Source organism: Sminthopsis crassicaudata, chromosome 6, assembly GCF_048593235.1.
Source record: "Sminthopsis crassicaudata isolate SCR6 chromosome 6, ASM4859323v1, whole genome shotgun sequence".
Classification (NCBI taxonomy): Eukaryota; Metazoa; Chordata; class Mammalia; order Dasyuromorphia; family Dasyuridae; genus Sminthopsis; species Sminthopsis crassicaudata.
The window spans coordinates 173,580,422-173,594,892 of NC_133622.1; the positions used below are offsets into that span (position 1 = coordinate 173,580,422).

At 41.6% G+C, this 14,471-nt stretch overlaps 1 protein-coding gene across 1 annotated transcript in view; it reads left to right on the top strand.

The window, feature by feature from the left end:
- Positions 1-6,700: 6,700 nt before the first annotated feature.
- Positions 6,701-14,471, top strand: part of TRPC3 (transient receptor potential cation channel subfamily C member 3) — an 87,619-nt gene continuing 79,848 nt past the window's right edge. Inside the window, exon 1 of the mRNA XM_074276400.1 lies at positions 6,701-7,308. Within this exon, the coding sequence (XP_074132501.1) occupies positions 7,085-7,308 (224 nt within the window). The 5' untranslated portion in view covers positions 6,701-7,084. The remainder of the gene's footprint in view (positions 7,309-14,471) is intronic.

Consider the following 14,471-nt stretch of genomic DNA (forward strand, 5'->3'; position numbering starts at 1 on the left):
CTCTGTGTCCATAACTTCTCTGTCAGGAAATGAGCAGCAGGTATCATCATGGGTCCTCAGCAATTGTGATTGGTCAATGTCTTATCAGAGTTCCCAATTTTATACATGAATATATGTGTATGTATTTATATATAGTTTAAATGTACATAATGTATATCTGCATAAAGAATATAATATAGTACATAACATATCAAAACAAATTCCCTCTTTTGTCATATCCTAAAAAATAGATTAATTCTACATTGAGTTCTTCACCTTTCAGTCAGGAGGTAGGTAGCATCATTAATCCTCTGGAATCCTGGTTGGTCATCAGAATGATAAGTTCAGTATAATAGTATCCTACCACATCCAACTTGCTTGACAATTGCTCAATTTATTGTCATTTCCTCAGATTCCAATTCGGTTCCATATTAAAAAAAAAAAAGGATATAGCATTTTTTTTTACATCCTTAGAGTTTGTTTTGCTTAGGACCAGTCCTTCCTTTGATCTACCTTCCAGTTAGTTCTTCTCAGCTTCTTCCTTTTCCTTTCTATCTTACTATTGAATAAAATTATTTCTGTACCCAACTCTCTGTGGGTATATTATTCTTTCTTTCAACCTTTACAGATGAAAATAAGGTTCAGGTGTCAGCTATCTCCATCCCCTTCTCCCTGTTTGTATAGATCTCTACTTTTGCATTTTCATTATGTGAGATAATTTTCCCTAGTCTCCTTTTCCCATCTTTTTCAGTGTATTCCTCTTTCCTTCTCCATTCTATCTCTTTTAAGAACATCAAGATATAACAGAATCATTCCAAAGTCTAGTCTAATTGAACTTCTTCCATGAACCCTGATAATGATAGGGATCAGTGGAAACATATATCTCACATCTCATAATTGAATGTAAGCCATTTATCTATGTTAAGTCCTTTATCCATGTATTCTTATCTTTGTATTTCAAAATTTCTCCACAGGTCTGGTCTTTTCATCAGTAATGCTTGAAAGCCTTCTATTTCATTAAAAATTCATTTCCCCCCATAGCATTATACTTATTTTACTGGGTAAGTTGTTGTTGTTGTTTTTTTTTTTTTTTTTTTTTTTGTTTGTTTGTTTGTTTTTTTTTGGCTAGAAGTCCATATCCTCTGCCTGCTGTAATATCATATTCCAAGTTCTCTGATCCTTAATAATATGGCTACTAAACCCTATGTGATCTGACTATAGCTCCTTAGCACTTGAATGCTTTCTTGTGGGCTTCTTGTAATGGTGTTCTTTGATCTGGAAACTTGATTTTAGCTACAATGTTTATGGGACTTTTCATTTTGAGATTTCTTTCCTAAGATGAATAGTGCATTCTTTCTAAATCCACTTCTTCTGTTTCTAGTAGATCTGGGAAGTTTTCTTTTAAGAACTTTTGAAAGATGTCTAGGCTCCTTTTTTTCATCATGCCTTTCAGATATTTCAATGATTTTAAACATTTTTTCTATTTAGTTGGTTTTAAAATCAGTTATTTTTGTTATTATATACCTTGTATTTTCTTCCATTTTTCAGCCTTTTAAGATTATTTTTAATATCTTATTGCCTAATGAAATCATTGACTTCTATTTGATCCATTCATATTTTCATGGAGTTTGTTGCTTGGGCTAGAATGCTGACTTCTCCCTGTATGACCTGGGCATATATTTCCATTTTCTTGTGTCTCCTTTTCAGCATAGAGAGACAGATAGGGAGGGCTTGGGACACTAAGGAAGATTGGGGTAGCAGCACATTGTCCAAGGTCCTGGAATAGACTATGAATCAACTCAAGAAATGGTCTCAAATGCGTACTGACACTGCCAGACCCACACTCAAGATTTGAAGATCTAGGGCACAGTGGTCAGGGGGCCTTGAGTGGTACACAGAGAATGGAGGAAATTCAGAAGCTAGCAACACTGGTGTGGCTCAGACTTCAGATTTATTTGTGTTTTTGCCTCATAGCATAAATGTTGTGATTTTTCTGGTTTTTAACATATTATTTAGTAAATAATTCATGTTTAAGAGTATATGGTGTCATTCTGATTGCTTTTGTATAAATGGGATGCACACAGATGGGGAGTTCAGGAGCAAAAATAACAAGTCAGAAGAAATCCCCTTCCCTCTGGACCAGGTTACTTTCAATATCTGGAAAGAGAATTTGAGTGGTGGTTGTGTGTCAGGGATGTGACCAGCCCACACATCCTGCAAATCTGCCAGAAAGAAGTGAGTGAATTAGCCCAAAAAGAGAGAAAGGAGAAACAGGTACTAGGAAAAAGGAGAAAGTGGGAAATACTTGGGTGTCACATAGGTAGTTATACTGAGTAAGCTGATGCTACATCTGGGCTCTAGATCTATGATGGGAAAATATCTTAGAGAGTCCAAAACCTTTCATTTTATATATATATATATTTTCATTTTATATATAATCCAAACCTTTCATTTTATAATTGAGGAAATTGAGGGGGGGTTAGAGTCTCAATTTGTTGCTGTAGTCCCTCAGCACGAAATGTAGAGTTAATAAAATGTTCCAGAGTATATCCCTATGTAATATAAATTGTCACAAATCTAGCATGTACAGCAATAGGAGGACATAGTCTTGGGCCCTATTAAACACCTTCTCCTTCATTTTGTTATATCTCTGTCCCTTTTGCTTTGGAACAAAGTCCAAAGGAAAATGGCTGTTGTTTGCTATCAGAGTCCCTTCAAAGGCAAAAAGGAAGTAGCTCAATCACTACCGTTTCCCCCTCTCAAAATTTCCTTGCATATAACGTGTCCTAGAAAGTCTTTTGCATAGACATATACCACCTGGGTATATAATCCTCTGGCTGGGAGAAAGCATAACTATTCCCAGTTCAATTCAATTTAAAAAAACATTACGTGGCTATTATGTGCCAGACACTGTGCTAAGTGCTGGGAATAGAAATTTAAAAACAACAACAACAAAAACCCAACCTGACCTAGAGGAACTTACTCTCTATTGAGTGAATACAGCACACAAAACCAGGTTGGGGAGTAAGAAACTAAGAAGTACTGATGTGGGAACAGAGGAACTGTTGGAAAATGGAAGAGTGATTATCTGAAAAGTTCTGAGCCCTCTATAAAGGAAGACTGTGGGAGGAATTAATTGCTCCATCCTCCATCCTTCTAGTCAAAAGGGAGAGACAACTGAGAGAGCTGAGAAGGTGCTAACTATTCAAAACCAATCAACATATGACTATGAGGTTTCAGGTCTCATATTCACTCTGCTACTCTCCCATATCAATGTCTTCTCATTTGAAGCTTGTCATTTCATGCATATATTTTATTCCTTTCTAGGCCTTCTCCCTCCAAAACTTCTCTAGTTCTTAATCCATCTTTTGTTTCCATTTCTTTGTTTCAGTCTCAGAGAATAAATCACTCTGATTCTTGTCACATCAATGTCTCTCCTTATACAAGGGCTCGAGCCTATCCTCTCTTTAGGTATTGACTGCAAAGATCATCTCCTCTCTCCCTAATCCTTGATCATTCTATTTCTTCTGCTTCTCCTTTGCTTTATGCAAACATGCCCTTTTCCTTCCCTTTAATTTGTACTCTCTTAAGTAAATGCATCTCTCTTTCTATGGGAAGAAAATGTCTCTTTTTATCAAATTTTAAAAGTTCCATGAAGTAATTATGTGCCAACTCTTATTGTTGAGTCATTTTCAATCATGTTCAATTCCTTATGACCCCATTTGGGTTTTTCTTGGCAAAGAGACTGGAGTGGTTTGCCATTTCCTTCTTCAGCATATTTTACAGTTGAAGAAACAGAGGCAAATAAGGATCATACAACTAGTAGACATCTGAGTCCAGATTTAAATCTAAAATGAGTATTCTTGATTCCAGTCCCAGTGCTCTATGCACTATGGTGCCATCTAGCTGCCTTAGTTCAAATATTTAGCACCATCTTTTTTTTTTTTTTTCCAGATAGTAAAACTGAGGTTAAATGACTTTTCAAGAGTTCACACAGCTAGAAATCAATCATAAGATCAGGGATTTGAATTCAGGATCTCTGACTCCATTTCAAAATTATTTCCATTCCTCTAAATGTGAGCAGCTGAGGTGACCTGGAATTTCAATAGCACTGCTTGCTGTCTAATAGTTCAACGAGCATCAATGAGAAACTGTCAAGCTATTCTTTATTTTCCTTATTTTGAAGCATTTTGAATGATCCCAAGCTGTTCCCAGTCAGAAAAGCTGAACTTTTTAATATCCAAAGTACCCCAGTCATGCTCTGCCTGTGAATCTCAGAAGAATCATAACCACAGGTGACCCTAAAGGCACAGATAATAGTTGTGTTAAGGAAGGATGGAAATAATTTTGAAATGGAGTCACGGTCTTAAATTCAAATCCCTGCTCTTCCAGTTATGTGACCCTTGGCAAATCACTCAGTGAATTACCTAAAATGCAGTTCTGACCATGTCATCCCTCCTATTCAAGAAATTTCCTGTCACCTTCAGGATCAAATAAAAAGTTCCTTTGTTTGGTGTTCAAAACTCCCCTTTCAAGTCTTCTTATGCCTATCAAAATCCCTTTCACCATGTACTCTTTTGAGGCAGATAAAAGGTTAAGAGATTTGCCTAGAGTCACAGAACAAGTAAGTATCTGAGGGTGGATTTGAACTCAGACCTTCCTGACTCCAGACCCAGCAGCACCCTATCCACTGTATCACCATGGTTTATTTTATTTTTGTTTTGTTTTAGTAATCAACAAAACTAAATTCAGCAAAAATGTAAATCTTTTTATGATTGTCATTTCTTATTTTGGGAAGTAAACTGCCATGGAGCTACACAGAAGGCAGGTTTCAGAGCTAGGAAGCCAAGTTCCAATCTCACCTGCCACCTTTTGGCTGCAGAGAAGATGTCGGTCTGGGTCAGTGTCCTGATTGGGAATTCCTTACATTACTTAAGTCACAGGTCCAATTCCCAATCCTCCTGTGCAAGGTACTTTACTAGTCTCTAGGGTTACAAAGACAAAAGTGGATTAGATCCTACCTTCTGCAAGCTTACCTTCTATGGGTGGGAAAGGAAGAGATGACATATACATATAAACAAACACAAAGTAACTTTAAGGAGGGGAAGGGTATTGACAATTGCAGGGCTCAAGAAAGGCCTTTTATAGGAGGAGTTGAGGACAGGGTTGAGATAGGACAGAGCTTCAACCCCCACTAAGAAAAGAAACCAGTCTGATTAGATATACTGTTGAAACGAAGACCTTATTTTAGCTCTCATTAGAACATATCAGGTATTCTTGTGAAAATAGCTGTCCTTTCAATTTATAACTTGAAGGAAGCCTATTCAGAACAAATTTTCCCCTGTTGAAGTCATTGGGGAGGTGGCTGTTGTGGATTTTAAAAATAGGTTATTTTAAAATTATGTTCTAGATAGACTTCTTCGGATTCAGTTAAAGGGGTACAGGCAGCAAGGAAGATTGGATGAGACAGACACAAGAGCTGGACTTCACTCTTGCCTCAGCTATCTGTGATCCAAATGACCTTGGACAAGTCTTTGAGCTGGGCTTCTATTTCTAAATCTGTAAAAGGAGATAGATAAACTGTAGGATTTCACTATCAGAGAATCCTGTGATTCTTATGACTTTAGTGGCTTTTTTGTGGAAAGGGCATTGGACTTGCAAACACGATATGTCTCCCATGGGCCTCAGCTTTTTCATCTGTTAAAGGAGGGAGTTGGACTAGATTCCTGTAGGATTCTTTTAGTCAGTCAACAAACACTCAGTGCCAGGAACTGTACTAAGGGTGAGGGATGCAAAGAAAGTGTTCCCAAGAAGCCCATAATCTAAAGCAAATTAGACCCAAAATGAGATAATATCTGTAAAGCATTCTGCCCTCTTTAAAGTGCTATACTATTATTCCTATTGTTTATAAATAACACTAATTTTTCTATCAGGAAGTCAATTATCTTATTGGGATCCTTAACCTCTCAGGGCCTCAGTTTTCTCAAGTGTAAAATTTGGACTGAATGACATCCAAGGTCCCAGAGTGGTTTGCCTTTTCCTATTCCAACTCATTGTACAGATTAGGAAACTGAGGCAACCAAGGTTAAGCAATTTGCCCAAGAGCACACAGCTAGTAAGCTCCTTAAGGATACAGTCTTAACGCCTTTCTTTGTCAACACTGTCACTTACACGTGGCAGACTGTGAATAACTATTTGTTTTAAAAGCCACCCTAATTACAACCTGAGGTGTGATGCAAATTTCTGCAATTACAATTCGGGATTAGAAAAAGTTGCCCCCAAATGAACAAACTTGAACTCCCAATTATTTCAAAGAGCGGAAAAAATATTTGTTGCCCGAAGTTGGAAAGTTGAGGTGGTTAAGAGAAAGGCGGGATTGGAGGAAAGGAAACCCCTTTTGCTTTCCAAGCCTGAATCTTTCAGTGGGAAAGATCTCCCTCTCGACTGCAAGTCAAAGGGAAGGTTGCAGGGGCTTCTCCTCCTCCCTCATTTCTCAAGGTCTGAGCAAGTTGTGTCCTTCCTTTCTCGCCCTTCGTGTCTTCCCGGTCTTGACCAAAAGCAGCGAGACTGTCCGTCTTTCTCCAGCTCTGTCTCCCGCTCCTGCCTTCCCTCGCCCCACCCCCACCCCATCCCCGTTTGTCCCTCCACTCCTCCCGCCCCCCATCCCGCCCCGCCCTTACTCTCCCCATGGGAATGATGCTGTCCTCGCCAGCGATGTGGTGCTCGAGGAGAGGCAAGGGCGAAGGAGGGAGGGCTCGCTGTGCTGCCCGAAGGGGCCCCGCCGCTGCCCGCGCCGCCGCCACCACCGCCGCCGCTCTGGACGCACATCTGGCCGTCGCTGCCCAAAACGCACATCTGGCCGCTGCTGCCCAAGGCGCACATCTGGCCGCCGCAGCTGGTTCCCGGGCAGGTTGGATGGTGCAGACTGGGCTGCGACGTGGGCTGGCCTCGGTTCGGGCTTTCCCTCGCCACCCGCTCCCGGGCAGCGGGACGAGCGGGCAGAAGGGTGGGGACCAGGGCGGAGCGAGGCGTTAGTGGAGGGTTCGGGGGCCGCTCTCCCCAGCTCTGAGCTGAGCCCCAGCCCGAGCCCCGCCGGCCCGCCGCTATGTCCACCCAGGGCAAGAAGTGGAAGGAGCCGGCGAGCGGGAGAGTGACCTTCCCGGCTCAGGAGGACGAGGAGCAACAGCTGCAGCAGCAGCAGCCCGGCGGCCGCTGGGGCTGGAGGGGAGTCAATGGGGGGCTGGAGCCACCGCCCCGGTCCGGCTATTGGGAGAACCCGGCCGAGCCCCTAGGCGGAGAATTGCCTCGCTCCCCGCTGGGCAGCAGCCTGTGAGTACAATCTCCAAACGCCGGCACTCGGGGGCGGGCTTGGATTGATGGAGCCAAAGGATTGAGGGGAACGGGGAGGGGGACGGGGCAGGTGGCCCCTTTGGAAGTGCGAAATTAGGATTTTGAGCCCCAGGTCGCGGGGCTGACCCTCAATCAAACAGCCCGAGGGAAACTCTGAGCAACTTTTCTGCTGGCCAATAGGCCCGCTCATGGCGCCCCCGGATGCTGCCTGCTAGGAGCAAAGACTGGAGGGGCGGGCCGGTGTACCAGGGTCAGAGATGGGAGACGACTGTCAGGCAAATAAGCTGTCAGAAGGAAGGGCAAGACAAGACTGATGGACAGAGGAGGGAAGGAGAAAAGGGGTGGGGGGAGGAGAGAGACAGAGAAAGAGACACAGACAAACAAGAGACAGAGACAGAGACACAGAAGTGGTAGACTGGCGGAGAAATAGAAAAGCAGAAAGATAATTAGGTTAGATAGGTTAAGGCACTGACACCCAACACAAGCAAGCAGACAGCCAGGCCGATTGACTTATAGGCAAAGCAGACAGGCAGGAAAATGGCTAGGCATACAGACAGAAGGAGGCTACGAGGCAGAAGACACAGGATGCCCCAGACGGGCAAGCAGAGACTGAGAGACAGTTTAATCTGAGAGTGACAGACAGGCAGACAAAGAAACAGGTAATCGGAAAATCAGAAGGGCAGACAGGCTGGTAGACTCGAAGATAAATAGAGCTGGAAGAAAGGAAAGGCAATCAGCAGGCATACGCGCGCGTACACACACACACTCACACACACTACACACACACACACACTCACACACTCACACACTCACACACACACACACACACACACACACACACACACACACACACACACACACACACTAAGACAGAAATCAGACAGGAAAGGTCGGTCGCCTCGGATAGACAGGCAGACAGGCAAGCCAGAGAAATTGTCCTGAGGACAGGCCGACAGATGGGCAAAGACAATGACATACAGCTGGGCGACTTGAAGCAGAGCCACCCGAGCTCGCGGGGAGGACCCTGCTGCCTCATGGATACCTAAAGCAATAGACTTGTTCTTTCCCCCCTCAAACGGCTACACGAGGGAGGCCTGGGTCTCCCCCATTCATTGGCCGCAGCGAGCCTCGTTACTCCTCTAGATCACACTACGCGCTTATTGGCCCCAAGCCGGGAAGAAAGGCTTCCTCTCCCCGCTCGGCTGACAAGGGGTGGGGCAACTGTGTCCGTCTGGTTCAACCTACACAAAGGAGAGATGTCAGATGTAGCTAGAGTTGAAGGGTAGAATGATTGGAGGGCAGGAGAGGAACTTTCCTTTATGTGAAGGTGGTGGTGGGAGCTCAGTGGTCATCTGATCTACTGGGTCCTTCTAGTGGAGGGAAAGATCCCAACACACATGGCCGGAAAGGGACAGCGACTTTGGTCAGTCGCACATCTAGTCTTCTGATTGGTAGAAATATGACAACCTCTCAGCCTGGGGAGGCTGCGGGCCTTAGGGAGGATAGCGGAGGGGCTTTTGCGTGGCTAGTTTCGGAAACTGTATGTTGCTCCCCGCAGGATTTAAGGAGCTTGAGGGAGGAACGATCAGCCGGGTCAGGGAGAGAGAGCACGGCACGCTTGGCGGCCTGCGAGTCTTTCCCGCAGGGAGGCACACCCCAACCCGATCTCGGGGCCTCTGGTCCCTGGCCAGCAGAGCAATACCGTTAAGTTGGGAGACCCCTTCTACCAAGATCCCACCTTCCTCAGCAAGTTCCTTCCTGTTAGTTTGTTTCAAAGCGCACCTGTCTCGCTGTTAAAACAAGCAAGGACGGTCCTTTTCCATAAGGAGGCAGCGTACTGATGTACTGAGTATCTATTAATTGCTACTGAATCGGAGACAGGCTTTGGAGGTGCGGGAGGCAACTTGGGAAAGTGAAGAGGGTTCTGAGTCTGGAGTTTCAAGACCGAAGAGTGTCAGACTGCGAAGGAACCTTATCTTACAATTCATCTTCAGGGGCTGTTAACTTGATTTTTTGAGAATTTAACTTCAATATAATTCATGTTTTTTTTAGTTAATCTTATGAATTTTAGAATAATATTCTTAGGAGTTCATAGGTTTCACCAAATTGTCAAAGGTGTCCATGGAACACATAAAGGATTATAAAAATCCTTAACTAGGTCCGAGTTATGGAAAGTGTTCTGGATTTGGGTTAAAGGACTTGGGTTCAAATTTGAATGAACTGATTACCACTCTTGTGACCTTGGATAAATCACTTAAGGCAAAACCTTGTCTCAGTTAAAATGAGGGGGTTAAAATTATTTTTATATGTGATTGGAGGGAAATAAAATGTTAAATTTTAAAGTATGTAAAAAAAAAAATTAAGGGTTTGGACTACCTTTCAGTTCTAAATCCTTTGAATTCAGAGAAACTTGACCAAAAGGTCATAGGTAGAGTAAAAGCAGTGCCAGGGTTACAATCTAGATGCTGTCAGATTCAGAGCTCTTTCCCTCTACCTACTCTTCAAAGAGTTGACATGCAGTCTGATTCTTATCAAGTATTTGACCTTGAACATGTCCTTTCATTCAGTGTCCTCAGCTGTAAAATGACTAAGTGATCCCTGCCAGCTTCTAGTTCTAACATTTTGTGATGGGAGGGAGGGAGAGAGAGATGGTGTATATGCCTTTCATTACATGCTCAGCATCAATCCCTTCTAAATGGCAAGATGAAAACTGTCCATCCTTTGGCCAATTTGTCATTTTTTAAAATATGGAATTTGCTCCAATATTTGAGTTTGAGCATATTGTTTCTTTAAACATGAGAGACAGCTTAAAGAGAACACCTGAAGACTCTGACCTGAAGAAAAAGGACACAAGGGAGATGGTTCTTATTGCTTTTTAAAGTTTTGGGTCAGTGAAACAATCCTCTGAGGCAATTTTGTTGTTTCATATAGACCAGCCTAAAGGGTAGAGAATATGAGGTGGCTCAGTGGATAGATCCACTGGATCAGGAGTCGGAAGACTTGAGTCCAACTCCTACCTCAGACGCTAGCTGTGTAATGCCAGACAATTCACTTAACCTGTTTGCCGTAAGCCACTGAAGAAGAAAACAGGCAAACCACTCCAGCGTTTTTGGAAAACAAACAAATAAACCTATCTAGGATCACAAAAAGTCAGACAGAACTAGTCTAGTGGGTAGACAGAATATTTTTCTCATAGATCTTTATAGCTAATATGGGGGTGTGTGTGTCTGTGTGTGTGTGTGTGTGTGTGTGTGTTTCTTAATAATTAAATAACCAAAGTTTTGGTGCTTGAGGGGACTTTAGGTAGTCAACCCCTTAATTTTATGAATTGGGAGTCATAAAAAAGGAAGATAACTTGTCCTAAGTCTCACAGGGCCAGTGGGTGACAGAGTAAACACTTTGGCTGAGTTCCCGAGAGTAGGGATTTTTTCATTCATTGTGTTTCTATCCCCAGCACCCAACACAGAGCTTGGCACATATATTAGACTTTTCATAAATGTTTGTTGATTACTCTATCCAAATCTATGTTCTTTCCAATCTAAGGAACTGTTTCTCATTTTATGACTTGCAAAGAACTTTTGACTTACACGAGCTCTTTGGATTCCTAAAACAAACCTTTTGAGTTTGGTCCTGTAAGTAATATTAACAGCACTTTGAAGATGAGGAAAAGGAGATTCAGAGAAACTGGTAGTTTGCCCATGGTCACACAGCTAGAAAGTGATCATGGCAAAATTTGAATTTAGGTCTAGCTTCCCCAGCTTCTCACTATACTATATAGCTTCTTGGTTATATAGTTACACATAATTTAAGAGAGATTCCTTCTGCAGATGAGGAAAGGTAAGTTAATGGGTGGGAGAGAGAAGAGAGCCATATGGAGATGAGTTCTTTTACTGAGAATATAAAAAATGAAATGTTTTCTTTAAGAAGATAGGCTTGCCCGTTCTCCTGCCCTGAATTTAAGCTCTAGTCAAATAGTCAAATAAAGACCTGAGTACAGGATCATGGACACCACAACAGCAAATTCTCAGAGCAGACAGCTGATGGCTTAGGTTTTCAATAATCTCTAAGGTTTACAAAATACTGAAGTGTGCAACTGGAAGGGAATTTATAGGCCATATAATCTAACCCCTTCATTTTACAAATAAAGGAATATCAAAAAGGAGAAATGTTCCACCTCCCATTCTTCAAGATGATACAGCTATTCAGTGTCTGAGTAGGATTTGAATTCAGGTCCTTTGACTCCAAAATCTGCACTATTTTTACCATATCACAAGGATTCTCATGTTACATTGTGATGCCCATTTTATAGATGAGTACATTGAGGCACAGAAAGATGAAATAACTTGTCCATGGTCTCATAGGTCCTATAGGAAGGGTTGAAACTAGATTTACTTCCAGGAACTCTTGACCTGAGGACACAGAGATCATAGGGACTCATTTTAGGTACAAAGTGTCTCATTTTGAAATTTGCCCAGAATCCTGGAGAGAGTATTGTACTCTTTCCAGAAACAATGCCTTGGCTGATCAGTTCACATACATGTGCCCAATTCCTTTTGGTTATTTATTTGCTTAATTACTTAGAGGGTAATAAAGTTGGAAGGTGCTTTAGAGGCTATCCAGTCCAATCTCTCATTTTACAGATGAGAAAATTGAGGCTTAGTCAAGAGAAGTGGCTTGTCTCAGATTATACAATAATCTGAAAGAGGGTCTGGACCTAGATCCTCCTGATTCCAAGGCCAGTGCCCTGTACACTGAGGCACTGAGGCAAAACCAACCCAGAGGGGAAGATGTCTGCATGATGTTGTCCATGAGTACTACTTGGTCATCTATGGCTCAACAGCCAAATTGAAATCTAGCCTTCCTTTTAAGTCTTCTTCTTTGCAAACCAAGCACTAATGCTTATATAGGAAAGAATTCTGTTGAGTTTCAATTCATTATTTCTCCAACCCCTTCTTAGACATAACTTTGCAATCCCTGCAGACAAAATCCTAAAGTGTGGCGGGAAAAAAATGATAGACAATCTGCAATTGAGGTGTCTCTCCTGGTATCCGAGTTCTAGAGCGGAAAGGATGCTGCAGTAGATATAGCACCAGGTCTGTAGTCAGTAAGATGAGTTCAAATCCAACCTCAGACACATTAACTTCTCCCAGTTCTCAGTTCAACATGGCAACTCTAATACCACTTGCCTTCCTGCACAAGCACTTCCTGCTTGATCTAGCAGATCAGTACCTTGTTATAAGTTACTTGAGTCACTGTTTCTTGTGGGTGTTGTCAAAAACAGATAAGAGGGCATATAAAATATATGCAAAAGTAACAGAAGGTAATTGGTTGGAAGTCCTAGCAGATAGATTGAAGAGGATTTTATAAGAGCTCACACTAAAAAAGTTTATTAAGAGCAGCTATGTGGCACAGTGGATAGAGTATTGGGCCAGAAGTCAGGAACATGAGTTCACAGCCAGCCTCAGATACTAATAGGGTAACCCTAGGCAAGTTCTTTAACCATTTTCTGTCTCAGTTTCCTCGACTATAAAATGGAGCACTTGCCTCTCAGGATTATTGCAAAGATAAAATGAGATGATATTGTAAAGATCTTTATAAATCTTAAAGTTCTATATCATTTCTCCTGATTATTATAATAGAGTATTTTTAGTGTAGGTGAAGTAGATCATTACTGACATAATGTGATGGAAAGGAGGGTTTTTGGTAAAATGTAAGTTTCTTTCATTTCTGTCTTTGTATCTCCAATGTCTAGAATAGTGATTGAGGTATAATAATAAAAATGATAACAATACTGAACATTTAGATAGTTCTTTTAAAATTTGTAAAGCACTTTACATATGTTGTTGCATTTTATCCTCACAACTCTGAGAGGAAGGAGCTATTATCCCCATTTTACAGATGAGAAAACTGAGGCAGAAAGAGATTAGATGATTTGGCCAGGATCATATAGCTAATGGGTGATAAATAAATATTTGAAGTGAATATCTTTACCTTAGTGCCTGAGAATTCATCATTATATAGATTCATAGAATATTAGAGTTGAAAAGGTCTTTATTGCCTATATCATAAGAATGAGAGCTGAGAGGAATGAATCAAAGAGAACATCTAATTCTACCCTCTCATTTGCCAGATGCAGAACTAGACACCCAGAGAAATGTCCCAGCTGACATAGTAATAAGCAGCACATTCAGGATTTGAACTCTTGTTCTTAGAGTCCGAGGCACAGATATGCTTGAGAACTAATTACAAATTTTTAGTGTAAGTAATTGTACCTCAAAATTCACAAGACATACAAATCAAGGCAGATTTAATGTTTTGTTGATTATCTAGACTTAAGTGATGGATAAAATAATAACAATAATAATACACATTAAACTGAAAAGTATGTCTTGGTAACTTTTTAGGGAGAGAGCTGGTTGTTAAAATATTTATCAGCACACCTTTGTTCCAGGGCTAGTGTTCTTCCATTGTACTATACTGCCTGCTCTTGTCTACCAGATAATTTTCTAGATGAGCAAACTGAGGTCCAGAAGCTCCTTGGTTGCAAAAGTTTATGGCAGAGTAAGTGGGGCTGCCCTGGATCATCTGATTCCCAGCATGTCCTCTCTCCTTTGGCTTAAGTAGTATTCTCAACTTAGGTTTTCTGTTAATGTGCAAATATGTTTCAGAGGTGTTACCCATGAAGTCAGTGCCATTTTAGTGTGAATTTATTCATAATGCACGAGTTTTCCTCTGTGATGAAGGATCTCGGAAGAAGGGAAGAGGGGAAAAGGAGAAATGTTACAATAAAGGGAAAAGGGGATTTCTCAAGGCAAGCCTAAATCTCTTAGCCATCTCTTTTAAGCCTATGTCTGTTTTGACTGCCATAGAAAAGATTTAGCAGTAGCACTACCATTCCCTTGAAATTATCTATAGGAGTTTGCTCCCATGTTTTTTTGTGGTTCAAAACCAACTCTTCATGATCCTATTTACAGATTTCTTGGCAGAGATACTGGAATGATTTGCCATTTTCTTTTCCAGCTCATTTTACAAATGAGGAAACTGAGACCAACACCAAAAAGTGACTTGCCCAGTGTCACATTGCTATTGTCTGATGTCAGATTTGAACTCAGGAAAATTAATCTTCCTGAGTCCAGGTCCAA